The sequence below is a fragment of the Carassius auratus genome, chromosome 10, assembly GCF_003368295.1.
Source record: "Carassius auratus strain Wakin chromosome 10, ASM336829v1, whole genome shotgun sequence".
NCBI classification, from domain to species: domain Eukaryota; kingdom Metazoa; phylum Chordata; class Actinopteri; order Cypriniformes; family Cyprinidae; genus Carassius; species Carassius auratus.
Genome location: NC_039252.1, coordinates 2,155,520 through 2,177,731, shown reverse-complemented (window position 1 = coordinate 2,177,731; position 22,212 = coordinate 2,155,520). Strand labels below are relative to the sequence as shown.

General features: G+C 36.9%; 1 protein-coding gene across 1 annotated transcript in view; it reads left to right on the top strand.

Moving 5' to 3' along the window:
* Nucleotides 1-22,212, top strand: part of galt (galactose-1-phosphate uridylyltransferase) — a 116,066-nt gene that overhangs the window by 43,614 nt on the left and 50,240 nt on the right. The window contains exon 8 of the mRNA XM_026273102.1: nucleotides 18,271-18,403. Coding sequence (XP_026128887.1) covers nucleotides 18,271-18,403 — 133 coding nt within the window. The remainder of the gene's footprint in view (nucleotides 1-18,270; nucleotides 18,404-22,212) is intronic.

Below are 22,212 nucleotides of genomic sequence, written 5' to 3'. Positions count from 1 at the left end.
ACTTCACAACAGTGAAGGAGGCCGATAATCCTGTCTTGTGGGTGGAGATCACAGCCCTACTGGTGAAGGATGCAATAGAGCCGGTCCCTCCATCCGATATGAGGACAGGGTTTTACAGCCCTTACTTCATCGTACCCGATGATTGTCCATCGTTCAGTCAATCTTAGACCTGTGAGTCTTGAACTGGGTCCTTCATCGTTTACCATTCAATATGTTGACGCAGAAATGCATATTCGGGTGCATCTGTCCACGAGATTAGTTTGCAGTGATCGACCTGCGTTTGAAGAACGGGCATATCAGTACAAAGTCCTGCCCTTTGGACTGTCCCTGTCTCTCTGTGTCTTCACAAAAGGCACGGAGGTGGCTCTTGTTCCCCTAAGAAAGCAGGGTGTTTGGAACTATCTCTACAATTTGCTTATACTAGCACAGTCTCGGGATCAGTTGTGTGAGCACAGGGACCTGGTGCTCAGGCACCTAAGCCTGTTGGGGCTTATGATCTACTGGGAAAAAAGCTAACTCTCCCCGATGCAGAGGATCTCTTTTCTTGATATGGAGTTGGATTCGGTCGAACAGACAGCACACCTCACAGAGGAACGTTCGCGGTTGGTTCTGACCTGCTTGAATTCGTTCAAGGGCAGGACGGTGGTCCCACTGAAACTATTTCAGAGGCTCCTAGGGCATATGGCAGTTGCAGCAGCAATTACACAGATAGGGCTATTGCATATGAGACCACTTCAGCACTGGCTTCATGGCCGAGTCCCAAGGTGGGCGTGGAAGCATGGGGGTGATGCAGGAGGTTTTGATCCTAGAATTTGGGCTGGCTGACTACCAGGTAATCCTGAGGCCATGGCCTGGCTATGTGTCCAAGGTTCCCACTACTCTCTTCAGGGACCAGGTGGTGAACCTGCAAGCTCTGGCCCTGGAGGAGGCAGACCCAGCCCTAGCTTTGCTCTGTCCCTTCTGAGCTTTGGTATGCTATGTATACCAGACACAAATCTTAAGGACCTTAGACCAGCTCTTTGTCTGTTATGGAGGCGGGCAGAAGGGGAATATTGTCTCTAAGCAGAAGATGGTCCACTGGATTGTGGATGCCATTTTAGGCACAGGGTGTGCCCTGCCCATTCAGTTTACGAGCTCACTCAATTAGTAGTGTTGCATCCTCCTGGGTGCTGGCTCTGGGTGCCTTGCTGACAGATATTTGTAGAGCTGTGGGCTGGGTGACCCCCAACATGTTTGATAGATTCTGTAACCTTCGTGTGAAGTCTGTATCCTCCATGTGCTCACCTCAAACAGGTAGTGGCAGAGGAGTGGTTAGTGTCAGCTTGCTAAAGCCACTGCAGAGAGTCAGTATCGTAGACGCTGTCGAGTTCCTCAATCCCCTCGGCAGCCAGATTTGGCGGAGCATCTGGCGCCAGGCCCTTTGGGCCCTATAATACACCCTGCGCAATGCGACGTAAGGCGCAGCGCTAGTGTGTTTGCTAGTTTTAGTCTAGCGCCATTCACATTTTCCTGCACCACGTCATTTTAATCAGCAAATGCATTTGCACCCATTTTTTCGCCAATGGGCGTGCTGGTCTAAAAAAGAGGTGTGTTTAGGCGCATTGCTATTTTAAGGAGCTGAAAATAGACTGCACCATAGACCAACTCAAACCTGGTCTAATGTCTAGCGCAATGTTTTTTCTTTTTTATATAAAGAGTGTGTTAGTATAGGTGGGTCCGCAACGTGCATATACACTGCTTATTAAACACAGGGACGCACAGCAGCGCACAAACATGCAAAATATTAAAAATTAAAGGATTGCAATGCACAAGATTTTTTTGTAGGATGATTAAATATATATATATATATATATATATATATATATATATATATATATATATATATGCCTACATGCCACTGCATCGCATGTATCAGAATTGTATAGAATCTATTTGCTCGCACACGAGCAGCTCCATTTCATCTCGGAGGCGCGATCTGTCTTTGTGCTTGCCAAATTCCATTATATTCACGTTATAGCCTCAGAGCCCATGTTTCCTCTGCAGACTTCTGCCATTTCCATGAGGGTTACAATCCTCTCCAATTTTCCGTTTGCACCTTAATGAATGTTCATATGTGTATTTGCTCCCGAGACCCCTTCAGGAAGGATGGTGCTTTCACAACGTTTTGCCAGTGTTATTCAGCCTCACTAAGTGGGTAGTGCTTCGACAATGATGAATGTAACTACTTGTTGTGAGCCCCGGCCTACATCAAAGTGCAGGTAGTTTGCACAAGGCACTGTAAGGGGCAGAATCCATGCTGCTTTGGAAGGAATCCCAATTAGTGGTTATTTAAGGTAACCCTCGTTCCCTGAAGTAGGGAACGGAGTCGTCACGCCAGTCCCCACAGCTGCTGTACCTCAGCTAAGCAGTGCGAGTCACCGGCTCAGCTCCTCAGTGAAAACCTGGTATGCATTGCACCTGCTGCCTTCTTAATCTCATGCTCTGATCAAGCTGCAACTGGATGCAGTAATTGCATGCAAATGTGCATTGGCTTGTTTAGTTTACACTCTAAGTAGATCGGTCTATCAAAGCAATATCTAAATTTGTCGGTCACCGGCATGAGGTCTCCATTCCCTCCTTCAGGGAATGAGGGTTACCATACATAACCGAGAAGTTTCTCTTGCAGAACACAAGAAGATATTTTAAAGAATTGCCCCATTTTTTTTTTTTTTTACAGTATGCTCTTTTATGTTTTTTAATTGTCAACTGTCCCTTAGTGTCTATCTAAGTGTCTATCTGCTAAATGAACTATTATTTATTTATTTATTTTATTGTCTTGTTACATCTTGCTTTGTTTGCAATGTTGGATAATTTTCTTGGATGAACTAACTTTTTTTCATAAGAAATTGCATTGAATTGTTACATTATAACTTAACTTGGCAGTACTGTGTTCAAACCTTTCATGATCATGATTACACAATTACACTCTTCTGTCCAAATAAAATGCACTAATGTAACAAAACTATCATGCAGCCAAGACATTTCTGCAAACAACAAAATCTACTAATGCACATATAATGATTGTCCATCAAATTGACTGTATCAAAATTGTCCAAAATTACGGCATGGACATCTGCCACATGAAAGTCAGAACAACTGGTTCCAAGCTTAAGCAAATTTCAGCCCAATTTTAGTATACGTGTTCATTTCTGATGGTTTTAATCAGTGAATCCCATGTGTTCATTAGTTGGATGCATGTGTTTCGAAATGCGGACACTGGTTTTGGGACAAACCCAAACATCGATGCAAATAGCAGAGGCATTCTGAATCCAAAAAGCTTGCACATTAGCAGAAACCTCTGCCAACTTTTGGAAAATATACCATTAATGTTTACCAGTTGTTTTTCTTCCTTTGCTGCTTCTTCTTTTACATGCAAATTGAAGTCTGTGAGGTTATGCGGAATGATTTTAGATTACCCCCATCATGCCTCAAAGATTACGTCGATCATATCACGTCAACCCTGGCAGAGGAGAGTAATCGCTGATATTTCCAGCCTGGGCAGTTTATTTTCAGAAGACCGTAAAATATTTTGAGTCTCACAAGGTAATGCTATTCAACTGGAATTTGTTTGCTTTTTCTCAGAGCAACTAAACTACAAGTTGAATGGAAAGTGGAACCTGTCCTAGTAGAAGGGATTCATAATTTGGAATTATTTCGGATACAGTACTAATAAAACTAGATTTTTACATTTTCTGAAGCAAAAACTCACTAGAAAATTCTTAAATCTCAGCCTAGTTCACCCAAAAAAGAAAATTCTGTCATCATCTACTCACTTTCATTGCATTCCAAACACATATGACTGGAAGTCAGTGGTAGTGATGTTTGGACTTTCAAAACATCTTCTTTACAGAAGAAAGTCATACTGGTTCATTATGTCATGAGGGTCATAAGAGAGTAACTGATGAATTAATGTACTATTTGGGTTTGCTATTTCTAGTAATAAAATAGCATAGAAAAAACTTCCTTGATAAACATAAAAAGAGAAAACCACCCTCCAAAAAAAAAAAAAAAAAAAAGAATAAAAGCGAACAGAACAGAAGTATTTTTTTTTTCCATGACCTCGAAACATACAAATGCAGAATCAAAACAGTCCACAAGACTCATGTGAAGGTTAAAGGTCCAGTTTCTTAGATAAAGCAAATATGGGAAGTATAAATAACAGGAAACAGCCTTAGGACAGAATTGATGTGGGCTGAGATGAAGGAAACGCTAGTGAATTCTAAGGTCAGAAGGATCTAGTAGTAGTTGATCATCTGCATGAACAATAATGTTTACTAGGTTCATGGAGTCATATGAAGTGCATATTTGTGTACGATTTAAGACGATGACTGCTAAAACTAAAACAGATGATGCTTGGAGCGTCTCTCATCTTGACTTTTCTCATGCAGTCATTGAAGGTTCTCTTAAAGCAAAGTTGAGGATTAATTTGCCTTCACCCAGACGTTCAAGGTTTTGGACCTGTGTTTCAGAAATGCTTCAGCACATGTTTATTTATTTTTATTTTTTTTGTGTGTGATTGTAATCTCAAACTAACCTCTTTTTATATGCATAGCACTTTTTCATTAGTGGTTCTTATGAATGGGTCTTTGGTGTGGTCACGTACAACAGGCAAAAGCTATGATAAATGCACATAATAACATTATTATCAACTTATCAAAAGGAAGCGAAAGTCCCACCCCATCATTTGTTGTTGATGTCAAAGGCTGTGCATCCAATCAAACTGTTTTCAGACAATTTCATAAACTAATCAGCTTTTCTGCTTCACAGAGGCTCCTCCTTTTTTTGACCTCAACAATGAAAATCTAAAGTGACCATTAGATTGCTTGAAGTTTATATTTAAAATGTACAATTTTAATTTATTAATCCTTATGTTTAAATTTCCAAAGAATGCTTTCTTCTCCTTCTTAAAAGTGAAAATGGACTAAACAACTAGTTAATGGCCACTAAGCACCAGGAATTTACAGTTTTTGTGCTATATATTATTTCTTCTGAAACCTTTTGATAGCTTTGTGTGAGGCAGTGTTAATTTTGACACGAAATTTTAATTTAGTTTTAGTCTTAGTCTTTTGACTATAATTCTTTTTTAGTTTTAGTCAAGTTTTAGTCATCTGATTTGTTTTAATTTTAGTCTTATTTTAGTCGACTAAAATTGCTTGGTATTTTAGTCGACTAAAATTGCTTGGTATTTTAGTCGACTAAAATAAGACTAAAATCAATAACAGATTTACTAGACAATTTTTTACAGCTGGTATAGGAAACAAACTTAACCAAAATATATAAAACACAAATTCAACTTTATTTCAACACAACTGTGTCTTTATTTCGATTCAAAAGCTTTTATGCAGCAACAAACACTGTCATGATAATGTAAACAATAACTAGCTGCCAATTGACCATCAATAAAAGAAAAATAATGTTAGGTCCAGGACCTTAAAGCTTACAGCTGAGCTGAACAATAAGTGCATACATTTAAAGTAAATATTTAATAAGTTGGCAGCTAGGTGGATAAAAAAAGTAACAAGATTTTATAAGGTATTCATTTGTCTAGCAATATTGTATGTTTTAAATACTACATTATTGCTAGATTTGTATGTATAATGATAGGATGTGAACATTCATGTTTCACATGACTAATATAGAAATATTTGTGATATTGTCAACAAGTAGAACATTATAAAATATACTAAACATTAGTATTAATCAAATGTATTTATCATGATATTACGTATTAGTATTGTGCTCGCATCTAAATTGAAGAAGGGGCTATTTTACAGTACTTTTCAGTTCTTGATATTTAATGCTACAACATCTACGCACTGCACTATTCCAATTTTGCTTAGCTCAAGAAACAAAAGAACATCGTTGTAAAATTACATTTCAGAAAATGTCCGGGTGGCTCGTCTGTTAATGTCTTTTCAAATTGGTTGTGTTCTTGCCACGAATGAGCGCTCTGCGTGCTTTACACTTTGTTTTGTTTTGTTCGTCGTCAAACGTGAAGTGAGCTGTGGACATTTTGTCGCTCTTTTAGACAGTAGGGACTTTAAGCAACAGCTGCGAATGGAACGGCTACAGCGACCGGAAGTTTGCCATCACACCGCTGTAGCCAAGAACGTTAAAGTCACTAAGCAACGGTAAAACAGAACAGCGCAACGCAGCATTAATTCATTTATTGAGATCCAAAAAAATATATAATTTAAAAAAGCAGGAGAAGGATTGCTTTTGGCGTTAAATGACAATCTTTTGTCAGAAGAGGAGTTTTTAATATTGTATGATGTAAATAAGTCTAAAAACATAACATTTATTTACCTAACCTCTCACGTTGTAGCGACTCTGGCAAATCAGCTGTTCTCCCGTAGTAGACCGTTAAATTAGAACGTCACAAAGTAGCAGTTAAATTCGCGCAGGCGCAATACAACGCCAGAATGGCGTTGCCGTTCCACCAGAGGCTGTTGCTTAAAGTCCCTATCACCTCTTCCAATGCCGACTTCCCGGGAGCTCATAAAAACTGAAAACCTTCGCTTCACGTCTCAATAAGTCAGGCTCTGATTGGTTATCTTCTCTCATGCAGTCTGTTCTTTTTTGCCGGTTCTTTTGCTCATTCCTCGCATCTCTCCCGTCTGCTGATTTCATTTTCGTCACAAGTCTATTTTCGTCTCGTCCTTTATTCGTTGACGATAATGTCAATCAATTTAGTCATAGTTTTAGTCTCCATCAGTGCCTTCTATTTTAGTTTTCGTTTCGTTTTCGTCGGCAAAAATATATTCGTGACGAAAATAATGACGAAAATATTTAGTCAACGAAATTAACACTGGTGTGAGGAAAGAAAGAAAACTGTTATTTTATTTATTACTTCACTGAATTCCGGCCTGTTCTTCACATAAAGTCAAGAAAAGACTTCATAACACTTATAAAATATCATCCACGAGTCATATGGACATTGTTTAGGATGCTTTGTCATTTTCTTGAGCTTGACAGACTTGGTCCCCAATCACTTTGATTGTATGGTAGAAAACTCAGTGTTAACACTCTTCACAATATCTCTTTTCAAGGTCATAAAAGTTATCCCTGTATTACCTTGTTTACTCCTTTCAGATATTATATTGTGCCATCTTTACACCAGAGGAGATTGCTAAGACTCGAAAGTTGTACAATTTGGGTAAAGCTACTTATTTTAAAGCTGTGAAAGCTATTGTACATTCACCTGCTCATGGGATTATTACTCACTTATACTGATGCTTTTGTGGCATTTTTTTTAAGAGTCTGGAAATAAACATCACTTTGAAAAGGTTGAAAAACCAGGTCGAGAAATTTCATGGGCCATCTGTGCTTCGGCTTGATGTATCGAACGCAGGGGATGTGTTTGTTCACACTTTTGTTCTTTATGCTAATCAGTGTTCCGGCTGATTCGTTGTTCGGGTCGTCTCTCCAGAGACTCATCATTTTCGAATGATGTTCATCTCTTGGCAGAGTTCCCCCACCTTCCTATTTATGGTGTCATTTGCAATTTGGTCAAATATTAATGTCTGTGTGTTCAAAATAAATCAAATTCAACAAAAGCAAGATATGACAGGAAATACTGATCGTCATGTTAACACCCAATAAATAATAAATAGCATTGCCTCACTTCATTTTGAGACTGATTTTTGTTTAATTCCTAGTTTTCCCAAAGGACTCATTGACAAACTCATTAGGCACACTTTGCACATCCTTCACCCTCAGAAGAACATTGTGTAGCTTTCTTCTGGAAGATGTTAAAGACATTGCCTTTACCAATGAGGAAGTGAGATACAGAAGCCCCAGGAAGTGTTTAGCCGAGGGCAAAGTCCCTCGCTGCGGTTTATTACAGATTGTTTCTGTACAGCAGTGACCCGAACCAGCCGCTGTTTTCTGAAGATTTCCTCACTATCTCAGGGGAGGCTGCTAATGCTGTTGTTTGTGGAACATGCAGATGCTTCCAACAAAACTAGATGTTCTTTCTTAAACGAGCTGAAGGAGAAGAAATTACAGATGAGCAGGAGACAGATTTTGGGATCGGATATGCAGCTAATCAGTTCTGTTCAGGATGAACCAGGCTGTGCATCAGCGCTTGCCTCTGGCGTCCAGTTAGGCCACAATCAACCATCGACAGAGAGCTCAGCATGACGGCTGGGGTGTATGGAGAATATTCACCTCATTTTACTGATATACTTGTCTTACTGTTCTCTGATTGCATTTGATTGGATTTCTGATTGGATCCTTTTTTCTTGGGTGCTCACTGGGCCTTTTATTCCATGATTTTGCTGTCTGAGACAAACTTCATTGAGAGCGTTTGCTATGAATCCTAACTTCAGATGTAGTTTTTAAAGCCATGCAATTGATAGATAGATAGATAGATAGATAGACAGACACACAGACAGACAGACAGACAATTGTAAATGACAGACAGAAATCCCCGGTTTACAATCTTGTTTACTCCACTCGGTATAGCCAGACTTATTTTGACTTTGTCTGGTCCACTTTGCAGCTTCTTCTGGACAAAAGCCAAACAGTTGCCAGATCTCATTGATACATAAAGTGACCAGACATGGTTTAAATGTGATCTGGACTTTTAGAACACAGCAGCATATAAAGGTATATCTTGTTTACTTCTCAATAAGTGCCTCAAACTCTGCATTATTTGCTATGAACTCAAGTGTCATCAAATTCAGCGACTTAATCTTTTCAAGAAGTACACATTGTAGCAGTCTGGAAATTTTTACTTTGAATAAAATACCACTGTGTGTTTTCTGGCACAGTGACAAAAGCCTCTGCTCTTGATTGGACTAGTTGTAATCTAGTTTAAAACGCTATTGGGGTGGTTTTGTTCCACTAACCTGGCAACCCCGATTACTTATAAATGACCCTAGCAGTCACATTTACTGTTGTTCTGCTAAAATTAAAAAGCAGAAAATATTATTTTAATTGGACCATAAAGGGGCGGTCACACTAGCCTTTGAACGTGCAAAATTATTTCGGACGCCACTGTGAATATGGGCGAGAGCAAGATATAACGGTTTCCCCTCAGTTATCACAACATGGATTAATCTGTGCTTGTACTGTGTCTTTTGCAACGGCGTCGAAAGCGTCTTATTATATTGTACTCTCTGTCTCTCTCTCTCTATAAATATGTATACACTAAACAATAAAAAAAATTATAGAACGTGTCCTCATTCAAATGTACCATCTGTTGCTGTTTCCATTGACACTGAGACCCATGCAGCTTCTTTTTTTATTATCTTTTAAATATGTATTGTATAAAATAGGATGCTGCGCTACGGCTAAAATTAGCACTTCCTTCATTTTTTTATTTTTTATTTCTGAACCGAGAGATCACGCAGTGACGTATCGTTCTTCTACTGGTCACACGACTTAACATGATGCGAATTCGCAGGTCAGAGTTCACCAAACTTGAACTTTCGAACGCAGCAAAATGCAAAATTTTTAGCCAGAGTCTGTGTTTCCGGTCTGACGCATTCGCATGCGTATGAATGTAAGTCAATAGAACGAAAAGTGCAGTGTGACCACCTCTTAAGAAAGCTGCTTGGTTTTAAAGTGACAGTGCAAGTTTTTTTTTTAGTAGTACATTTTACAAATTACTATTTCATTTTTTTCTGTTATAAAATGTTATGTTTAATTCAATGCTTTGCTTGGCATTACTTTTTTCTTCTTTTTCTTCTTTTTTCTTCTAAGCAATTTCTTAGTGAAAATTGTTTTTACACCAAATTTTTTGTCAGTGTGCATGGACTGTGCTTCAATCATCCCCACACCATTGGAAAAATACAATGGACTATTTTTTTGCTATGAATTTTAGAGAAGTTTTGTAAATGAAAATTCTGTCATTAATTACTCACTCTCATGTTGTTCCAAACCTGTAAGACCTTCGTTCATCTTCAGAATACAACTTAAGATATTTTTAAATGAAATCCAATGAAAATGTGGACTTCACATATGGTCTATTTTATCAATATCCTTACTACCTTTCTGGGCCTTGAATGTTTCAGTTACATTCCTGTCTATGGATGGTCAGAAAGCTCTCAGATTTCATCAAAAATATCTTAATTTGTTTTCCAAAGATGAACAAAGGTCTTACAGGTTTGGAACAGTTAGTTAATAGCTAATTAATGACAGAAGTTTAATTTTTGGGTGAACTATCCCTTTTACTGGACTTGATCTAAACCAGAAAAATGGAGCAGTTAAAAGTCTGTTAACAAGAGCCAGGTGGTCATATATATAGCTCCATATATAGTATTATTCAGCAAAAAATATACCTAAAAAGTACAAAAGCCTGATTTGAAGTAAAGGTTAAAGTGTTGACATCAGGACAGTGAACATAACAAATGTAAAGTTCATCTGTCTGTACATCACATGACCTTCACAGTTCTGTGGAGAGTCTTTGTGACTGTGGAAGTGTGTGTTCCTCGTGAGGGTCCTCTAAGGCTCCGGCACCTTATGAAAGAGATTAAAAGATGAGAGCAGGAATCCAGAAGAATCACTGATATGTCTTATAGTCTTTTCAGCAGGTACTTTGACTCCCTGAGGGTATGGGGGTGAATTTCTCACCGCTGGTGATAAGGCTGTCAAGTTTAGTTTCACTTCATGTTCTGGGACGTGTTGATGTATTCGCTGTCATTACTGGCTTAGATATACACGAGTGCCTATTGTTTTATGCATGAGTTTTGTACATTTGATAAAGTGCATATGCAATCTAATGCAGTAGTTATTTAGATTTTGTAGATTAACTGTATTTGTGTGTGTGTTTGCTCACACTATACTTTCAACCTTAATGTGTTTCCCCTTCAATTTTTCACAGTTTTTCATCCATCAAGTGAAAACTGGGGTATATTTAAGCCTATATTTGAGCAGTAGTGTAGTGAAACAGTGGAAAGGTAAGCAAACACACACATAAAGGACACCCATATGTGAAAGGTTAAGCAGAGATTGTGTGTGTTTGTACAGTCATGTCTCATAGACAGTGGAATTCTCCTTATCTCAGCCCTCATTGGCATCTCTTCTCTAAACACCTCCATCCATCCTGCTGCTCCTTCCTCGGCCACCTCTCTCCCAGAAGAAAGGCCTCTCTGTTTTCCAGACCAACACATGACACCAAGTGTCATCTGGCGTCTTTATAAAAACACAAGCTCATTTCTTGAACGTTGATGTCTTTCATCGTAGTATGTCATAGCTGGAGTTCAGATTATGCCACGAGTTTAACAGTCGGAGAGATGTTTAAAACATTGGACACTTAGATATAACTATTATGAATTGTTATTTCAACTGCACACACACACACACTATATATATATATATATATAGTGGGGATCAAAAGTTTGGGCACCCCTTGCAGAATCTGTGAAAATATGAGTAATTTTCAAAAAATAAGAGAGATCATACTAAATGCATGTTATTTTTTATTTAGTACTGTCCTGAGTAAGATATTGTACATAAAAGATATTAACATTTAGTCCACAAGACAAAAAAATTGCTGAAATTATTAAAATAACCCCACCCAAAAGTTTGGGAACCCTTGGTTCTTAATACTGTGTTCTGTTACCTGATGATCCTCGACTGTCTTTCTGTTTTGTGATGGTTGTGCATGAGTCCCTTGTTTGTTCTGAACAGTTAAACTGAGCAGCGTTCTTCAGAAACATCTTTAAGGTCCTGCAGATTCTTCAGTTTTCCAGCATCTTTGCATATTTGAACCCTTTCCAGCAGTGACTTTATGATTTCGAGTTGCATCTTTTCAGACTGAGGACATTTGAGGGACTCAAACACAACTATTTAAAAAGATTCAAACATTCACTGATGCTCCAGAAGGAAACAAGATGCATTAAGAGCTGGGGGGTGAAAACTTTTGAACACAATGAAGATGGCCAAATTTTTCTTATTTTGTTAAAATATAAATGTTTTCCATTTAGTTCTGCCCTTCGTAAGCAACAGAAGATACTTGTATGTTTCCCGGTACACAAATTAAGTACAATTTACCTTGATCTTCAAATTCCAAAAGTTTTCACCCCCAGCTCTTAATGCATCTTGTTTCCTTCTGGAGCATCAGTGAATGTTTGAATCTTTTTAAATAGTTGTGTTTGAGTCCCTCAAATGTCCTCAGTCTGAAAAGATGTATCTCAAAATCATACAGTCACTGCTGGAAAGGGTTCAAATATGCAAAGATGCTGGAACACTGAAGAATCTGCAGGACCTTAAAGATTTTTCTGAAGAACGCTGCTCAGTTTAACTGTTCAGAACAAACAAGGGACTCATGCACAACCATCACAAAACAGAAAGACAGTCGAGGATCATCAGGTAACAGAACACAGTATTAAGAACCAAGGGTTCCCAAACTTTTGAATGGGGTTATTTTAATAATTTCAGCAATTCTTTTGTCTTGTGGACTAAAGGGGGTCGCACACCGGACGAGAAGCGCAGCGCCGCGTCGCGTCGCGCCACGTCTTTAAAATTCGAACACATTATTCTCTATGGGAGTACACACACCGGCGGCGCCATTCGGCGTCTGTCCGCGGCGCCCAGCTACGACTCAGAACGCTGTTCAAATTTCTGCCGCGCCACAGAGCGCCATCTGCATAGTTTTATATTAAAAAACCCAGATGTTATAAACTGAAACTGAAATTAAAATACAGTACACTTGTTTCATTCAATTAAAACATTACAAAGTGTTTGGTTACGTTTTCAGCTGCACAGTTGCCTAGACAACAGATACAACAAAACAATAACAGACTTATTATAATAACACATATTCTTTTTATTAATTAAAGTTCAAAACTCAGCTTTTATCAATTAAAATCATATATTTAAAATAATAATAATAGATTAAGTTAAAACTCTCCCATCTTGCTGCGAAATTGAGCTCACGCATATAGAATGTGCGCGTCTGGTGTGCGATACCTCGAGTTGTCCTACATGTGGCGCGACGCGACGCGGCGCTTCTCGTCCGGTGTGAGACCGCCTTAAATGTTAATATCTTTTATGTACAATATCTTACTCAGGACAGTACTAAATAAAAAATAACATGCATTTAGTATGATCTCTCTTATTTTTTGAAAATTACTCATATTTTCACAGATTCTGCAAGGGGTGCCCAAACTTTCGATCCCCACTATATATATATATATATATATATTTCATAAAATATTAAATATGCATAATAGTTCCATTGGATTTCTTTACATAAGGTTTTCTTTGTTAAAAAAATATTACATGAATTTAGTTAATGGCAAAGTGAATGTAGTTATGTAATGTAAGTAATATATCATTATTAAGAAGTTTTTCAAAATTTTTCCCTGTATTTATAATATGCACACCATTAAAAGATTATCCACATTAAAAATAAATTAAAATGTTCATCCATCTTAGTTTCCACTCCATGTGCCCCGCTTCAAATATTGTGAAACTGTGGCGACTAAAATGTGAGATCTGAGAGCTCTCTGAGTTCATGCTGAATCTGCAAGTGGAATGTAAAAAAGATCATCTGATGATGGAAGTGCGTTTGGATAAAAGATAACGACTCATCCTATCGACTTATAAAAACCCCCACGGAAGGATATTCAGAAGATTCAAACCAGACTTCTGCCGTCCTGCTGCTAAACCCCTCATAAGAGTCGTTTCTGTGAAACTGCTAATGTTCTCGCTCAGGAAATAGTTAAATAATGTACTTGTAAATGGGGCCTAATTGGCGATTTAATAATCGTCGCTTGTGTAGTCACATCGTGTAACAGAGCGGCTTCTGTTAAATGTTTAATCACTCGAGCGGCGTCTCTCTCATGTGACTCGCTCTGATCTGAGCTTCTTGACTCATCTTCATTCTGTTTCCCAGTGATCTGGAGCAAGTTTTCACTTATTTTTGTCTTGATAAAAAACATGATACTTGTGCTCATAGTTGACATTCCTGTAAATATTTGTGGAAATGTATCATGGCATGAGCAATGATACATATGCCAAATGCTTACGTGCAGTTTTTGTCAGCAGTGCAGCATACAGCGAGGCATTGTGGAGAGATTGCTCCCAGATTATTGTCATGGTGCATGTAAGAACATCTTGTACCAAAAGCGGACAGCAGTTGCTCTAAGTTTAGGTTAGTTAAGGGAAAACATCTCAGTGCTATAAGATTTTCATGAATAATTTGACATGTATTAGCCTCAAAACTCAAAGCACTGAAGAACAGTGGCACTGGCATACGCTGAATAATTGAAATGGTAATTCCGTTCAGTTGTTGAGAAATGAAGTTCACGGCTTCTGAGACCAGGGACGAAAGATGACTGTAAAACTCTTTCTTTTTATGTTCTCTTTATTAATTTATTTAAAAATGTATTCATTATTAAATGCACACAAAGAGTGACTTATTTTATGATAAGCATGTTTAATTGTGTTTTTTAAATTAAGATTTATGTTTTTGTGGGCCAAGTTGATACAATGGTCCGCAAATCACAGTGAACAAAAAACTCTCATAAAAAAAAAAATATATATAATAAATAAATAAATAAATTGATTCAGCATATGAATCAAGTGATTAAGTTGGGGGGATAAATAAATAAATAACAATTATTTTGTTTAATAAAAGGGTTTATCAAATATACGTCACACATTTAATAAGTTAAATTTTTTATATAATCCTATATAATAATAAAATAATGATTAAATTACACTTGACTGATATTTTTAGTCAACTAGTTGACCATATCAAACCATGAATACAAAATTAAAACTTGCCTTTTAAACTAGATTCTTTGTCAAATTTGTCATTTTATTTATCATAGACATTTTTATATATCCATTGTTTTGGAAAAAAAACCCTATAAAGCACGTTTGAAAGTCACAGTAAGACTTAAATTATTAATATATCAATGGTGCTTTTTGAAAATGTGAACCATAACTTTAAAGTTTTACCATCTTTGAGAGTTATTTGTACTTGGAGAAGTGACTTTCACATTGAAAAAATCATAAACCAGAGATATAAAAAAAAGAAAGAAAAAACCTGCCATTCCGAGTCTATCAATCCGTCTCTGTGGCTCTCTCTGACAGCTTGCCCAGACGGCCTGTCGCAGCTGTTTCTCTCCGTATCTCTTTCCCTCCCTCTCGCTATCTCATGTTGGTGCTGAAGGCCTGCTTTCTTCCCCTCTCCCCCTGCAGTCAGAGTGCGTGAAGATCATTGTGAAAGCGAGGCTCTAATCAGTCCCCATCACTCACTGCCAAACAGAGCTGCGCTTTGTCAAACGCCACCTCCTCATCAGCGCTCGCCGCACTGTAGCTGCCACACGTCAACTCCAGCCGTTTTGTAATCCATCACTACATGTCATGTTCCAAATCGGCCATCCAATCCCGTCCTTGGGATCTTACAGCTTCCTCATCTTCACTGGGATTTACTCAGGTCATTTTAATCATACATCGGTCACATTTTATGAGGGTTAAATTCTTCGCTTGGCCCTCAGCCTCATGAAAGTCCATTTTCTTCTCCATGACTTGAGTTTTTAATGGTGTGGTTGGGACTCGGGGCAGCGCCGGAGGGAATATCTCCATGCTTTTTAAAAAATGCAGTGCCTAATAGATGCAACTGACAAACTGCAATGCAAATGCTTTGTTTCTAGACATTTTTGACTGGAGGTCCATGTGGGGCACAAACTCATTCAAGGGTAGAATAAGGATTTCAGTTTTAAGGAATTTAATCATTTAAGTTCCACTTCTAGGTAGAGGAGTAACAGTACACAACAATTTTGGTATGGGTCGTTTGGTTCATTGGCATGTGTATGAAGAAAATATAGTGCAGAATTGATTTAGAAAGTGTTTATAATGTAGGGATGGGCGATATGCCAAACATATTATTTCAGCATTTTTTCCCCATATCATATGATATCAGTATTTAACACAATATTCATTCACCATCAATGGAGAATGTAATGCTTTCCACATATTTGTTAGACCTTGTGAATTAATTTAAATATAACTTGTTAGTTCAGAATAGTAGCTGCCTTTTAATTCAGAGCCCCGTGAAATCAATTTTATTTTTTCCAAATAAATAATTATTTTTCTTCTCAATTTAATACAGATGTATCATCAAAAATGGTATCTAATAAGTGATTTAATAAAACTTTACGAAACATTCAAATCAATCTTTCAAACGTAAATGAACAGTTATATTTTCATTTGATTACAACTAAACATTGCGTTTTTATTTTTTTGCCAAATAAGATGCTGTATAACAGAACTGTATAAACGAACACATGGATGAAAAATATCTTGCTTGTAAGATATTCCTTAAAAATGAAAAATATCAATACTATTAATCTGAGAAGTACATTTCGACAACATAATGGTAATATATTTCTGTCATAATTTTTTCAAGCTAAACCGAGCTTTTATTTTGTCAGTTTGATCTTTGAGTTTCAATGTGTATTTAATGGTAGTTTTTCAGAAACAAAACATATATATATGTACTTTTCATAATAATAATAGTTTTATATTTTTTTAGGAATATCATACAATCTTTATATATATATATATATATATATATATATATATATATATATATATATATATATATATATATATATATATATATATATATATATATATATATATATATAAAGATTGTATGATATTCCAAAAAAAAAAACATGATGTGGTCAAGTGCATGCAGAAGCCAATATCTCCAAAATTAAAACTCAATTTCAAGAAAGTAGGTGAGCACATGCAACATATTATTCTTAATTAGAATGATTAATGCATGCTTTGCTGCATGCAGCTGTATTTTGGTTAGTCTTTCTCATAACCATTACGCAATAGAAGAGGAGTTTTTGGTGGTTCTGATGGTACAGCTTTTTAATTTACATGAGGTTTCACAAATGCCCTGCTGTCACAATGAAGTTTATTGGAGGAAAACCTGGAGAAAGTTATTAAACATTTGGCAAAGGTGTTAACCTTATTTCCAAAACATTAGAAAGCCCATTGTAAGAAATATGCACAAAGCAGACACTTCTGCGTTCAGCTGTCGTGCCAAATTGAGCTACCAGAAGTGGAGCGATTGCAAAGACATGAGCGAGAGTCAGCTATAACAATGACAGCCTTTCAGAGCTCTTTGGGTGAAATTAGAGAAAGTGTCCAGACATCAACAATATCTTCAGCCCTTCTCATGAGTGTTCAGAAGAAACAGCTTTTAAGGCCAGCACTGAGTCATGTCTAGAGTTTAGAAGTCATTTAATGAAACTGAAAACGTTTTGAAGGACATTTTGTGGTCTTGATGACTCTTTATTTGAACTGTGTGACCTGAAAGCAAAGCGATGGCTATAGCCGAAACCAAATTTAATGGTCAACTAATGTCCATGGTAATGTTACAATAAAAAAATGGGCATTACTTTATTTTAAAAAGTGGTCCAGAGTTCTATTCTGAATGATGCTTTTTTTTTTTTTTTTGTAAATAAATTAGCTTTTTGGCTTTGAATTCCAATTTGGCTTTTGTCTATGCTTTTTAAATTTCCCTTACTATTACAAATGTACAAAATTGAAGTCATCAAGTGCAACATGAATATAGTTGGATACTGGCAGATCCTCCAGGAAAACCCGATTCAGTTTGCCAGAGATGTGTTTGTACACATTTGTGAACACAATACAACTTCAAGAAATGACTTGAACAAAAGAAAGTTGGTATTCAGCAATGGCCAAGCCAGAGTCCTTGAATCCTGCTGTAGAATGAGCTGAAAATTACAGTCCACAGAGTCCATCCGACTAATCTGGCAAAGTCTGAATACATTTGCATTGACAAATGAGCCAAAATTGAACTGTGCAAAGCTCGCAGGCACAGAGAAGACGATTCTGTATGTCTGTCATTCTGAAGAACTGAGTATTTGTGAATTTAGAATAATATATATTATTATATTGAGATTGAAATATGTAGATTTCTGGCATCATTTAATAATCATCATTTAGTTTTAAACGTGTATCTTTGCTTTCATTTGTAAAAAAGCATTTAAAATGCACTTGAGTGTGCACTTGAATATGCTAAGTATTCATGTTTGTATACTTGATGGAGTAGGTGTTTGACTTTAAAGCTACATTTGCACAGCTTTCAGAGTCTCATGTTTAGAAAGTGTTGTTCAATAGCATTCAGAATAGCTGAGGTCAAACATTATCCTTGGCCTTTGGAAATTTTAATAACTAGCATGATATATTGTTTGTACTTGATGAACTGCTTGGTCTCTGCTCACACAGGAGCGTGTGGTAGTGGAAAACGAGCACTGGTTGGTGGTGGTGCCCTATTGGGCGACTTGGCCATTTCAGACACTGCTGTTGCCAAGACGACATGTCCTCCGTCTCCCTGACCTCACGGCCCAAGAAAGAGACAGTAAGAGTTTACATTATTCTTATATATATATGTATATATAATATGTGCCATATTATGTTGCTGTTGATGTTAGTCAAAATGATTCTGTGCTTGTGCAAATTTGAAAATAATTTTTTATTTTTATTTTTTATTATTCATTTTTTCATTCATTCATTTATTTTTAATAATTCATCTTTTCACCATTGACAGGTTTAGCAAAATACAGATAAATAGTCAATAAATCAATCAATAGATTATAGATTTATTTTAAATTGATAGAATATAACTTAATTCCCACCATATTTCTCATATTATCTATCAAACTAATCTGTGGTGACATAGTCACGGGTCAAAACACTACTCTTCCATTCGATCAAAACATTAAACAGGTTCTCCCCACTCAATGACGCACCCACCGAGAAAACTGATGAAAGTGCTCTAGTTAAGTTATTGGCGATTCTGTGGTATAGAACATGAAAATAGAGACACCAGCCACCATAGTCCAGTGTTTACTGGGAGCCAGAGCACCTGACATATTGTCAAATTTACATAAATGTACATATTTATAAGGAAAACACTGATCCATTAAGCGGATTGTGTTCATATTCCGACCTCATTTGCTTGCCTATGTAAACTATGCATCATTAATATAGTTCAGGGCTTAAAGTTCTCTGGCACCGTGATGGATTTCCAGCGTGCAGTATTTGGCTGCAGAAATATAATCCTATATTTAAAAAAATAATAATAAAAATCTTGTTGATTTATCACTTTCGTGTCCATGAGTTTGCCTACCAATGATTTGAGAGGAGCAGCTTTCACTCTCAACCAAACTAACATTACTAGCCAATCAAAATGTTTTACTCTTATAAACACGAGACGCACATAATAGTATCCAATTGCAGAGTTGCAGCCCTGATGAATGGAGAAGCGCAACAAAAAGCTGCGAGGCGCAATGGTCAAAGATGTCCATCTAGCACGTATTTACATAGAAAAGCTAATTATAAAGCAGCGGAGCTTTGTAAACAGCTCAGAGTAATTATGTCATCTCCATAAGAACAATATGATTGCAAGAGCATATTTACTGGGATTTTTTAAAATTTCCTGTTCACACATGATCTCTTAATGGTAACTTTACCAGTAAAGACTGTATGCGTAAAAGGGGCTAAACTCACAGGAGAATACATCAACCTATGTCTAAATATCCCATTTATTGTAAATTAAATTACATTAAATTCATGCATTTAGCAGATGCTTATATCCAAAGCGACGTACAGTCATTCAGGCTAACAATTTTATCATGTGTTTCCGGGGAATCGAACCCCCAACCTTGCGCTTGTTTGCTTGCTAACGCAATGTTCTATCACTTGAGCTACAGGAACACATTGTACATTGGGATTTCAAAATAAACCTTTCTGCAAGTGGCCAAATATTAAAATGTAATGGATTTAAACAATGTTTAATCATGCTGTAAAGTGAAACGTCACCAGGCTGTTTGTGCCCTCTGCATATATTTGTTTTAATACATGTACATGTACTTGTACTTAAGTTGGGTATGTTCATATTATGTATAGGCAAATTGCATTATGCATTTTAACAGATATTTGATTTGATAATAAAAGTTTAACAAAAATTACATGTTTAAGGCCCTATGAAATGTTTTATTTTTTCTCACCATATTTTTTTTTATTGTTACCAAATTTTGTGTTTTAGCATGTCTAATTATTTGAATCCAAAAAAAAAAAAAAAACCTTATTTATTCATTATGTTCCTGAAGAAGCCTTATGATTTTTTTTCCCCCTCAAAAATTCAGTGTTGTTTTCTTGTTATCAAATCCGGGCATGAAACATTAATTTAATTTATCTTTTAATTACTGAAAATTAAGCAAAAATTTTTTGGCAAACAAATGCGATTTACTATTAAAATGAAAACATGGAAGAAATGTTTTTTGTGATTATTCCTTAAAAAATATGTTTGTTTCATTTTAGTAGTAGAAGAAGTAATAGGCTATGTACGCACATTCTGCTGAAAAATAGACTGGACTTTTATTTTGACGGGTTGCCGTGAATACCTTTACAGTTAAGTGTATGTGATATGACGTTAATTTTACTCAAATCAAATGGTCAGATGCTCATGAAAGCTCTCTCAGAGCAGTTCTGGAGATGTTCCTCATGTGTTCACTACCTCATTTAGAGAGACGACAGAAGCTGAAATCACTGCGAGCGTCACACGCGCTTCAGTATAAATGAAACCTCGCTTCTGCGCTATTCATTAGAGTCATGCAAAACAGCTAGGATTCATATTTAAATCGATTTTTGTGGCTTAATAGTTACAGATACTAGTCCCTATCGCGATCTGATTTAGGTGCAATGACCACTTTTGATTGATTGATTCAAAATTTGACCAATTCCATGTTAAACTGTGAATCTGTTTTTATGACTGGATTCCGTCCACATTTTCCACGTCACGGAAATCACAGGGCCCTACAATTATACCATTACAATGTACTCTCACACTTTAACTGCTTCTATTCTTGAACACTTAATGATTATCTAATCAAAATAAAAGAGCAGCGCTGAGTCTAGGAGAACTCTAGGAGAACGTTCGACTCCAGCAGTAGTTTAAAACAGTATATTTATTCACCAAACGCACACAAGTTTACTTCAAGAATCAACAATGAGGCATGGATAAGTTTGAAATTCAGTGTTGAGCAAACGGAAAGAGCGATCTATAATATAGCTCTATAAATGAAGCATACAGACTTTATTAGAGCCACAGAAAGACAAACGTTTCAATGAAAATGCTCTATATACAATTCATTATGTCCATTAATAACAATTTGGGGGGAATATAATGTAATTTAACTGAAAACTATGTGAATGGCGCTCTGTAGCGTGACAGGAGTTTCTGTCAGCTGTATTTAAATCAGGGTCTGAAGTTTCTTGCTCTGTTCAGCATGCAGCATCACATTTCTAAACAAACAGCACATGCTGTCAGTGATTTCAGCCACTAGAGGCAGCTCTCACACTGTATAATGAAAATAGACCCTTCTCAGCCGCTCCAGCAATGAACGCCACCCGGAAAACTATCGGCATGGATTTTTGCCGATAACCGATTGTTCCAGCAATCAACTATCGGTGCCGATTAATCGGCAAAACCAATACATCGGTCGACCTCTATTAATTATTTCTGCACACACACACACACACACACACACACACATATATATGCACACACACATTCTTGTATTTTTATATTTTTAGAGATAGAGAGGATTTTATGAATTAATATTATATTTATTATAAATACATCTGTACACACATTTAGGCAATCATTGGTCATTTTGTTCTGCAGTACACTTGTGCATAAATCTCAATAGCACAAACATAGTTAAATATATCACAGTTCAGCTAAATTTATTGTGTTACTTTTACTTTTGGAAGTGACTTTATAGCCATTCCAAGACTGAATTATGAGGAAGTTTTTCCCCTCACAGTCAAATGTATTTTTACGCTCTAAATTCTGTCAGTCACGAAGAGAGCCGCGGGAGAGAGCTCACATTTAGAAACTCCCTTTGGTTCACGTCTGTGCTTAACATTTCTGTTTGAACCTTAGACACCTTGCTGTATCTCTACCTCATGTCTGCTTTGACAAAATATCTTCTTAAAACCTCACGTCTCCTTGTCACATCGCCCAGTGCCCTTTTTCCCCATTGGACTTGAGACATCCGTAGACACACACTCATACACACCTATGCTCTTCTCAGTTGTTATTAAAGTTGCCCTGTCAGTGCCAGTGAAAGTAAAGGAGAGGCTTTCGAAGCTGTGACACCA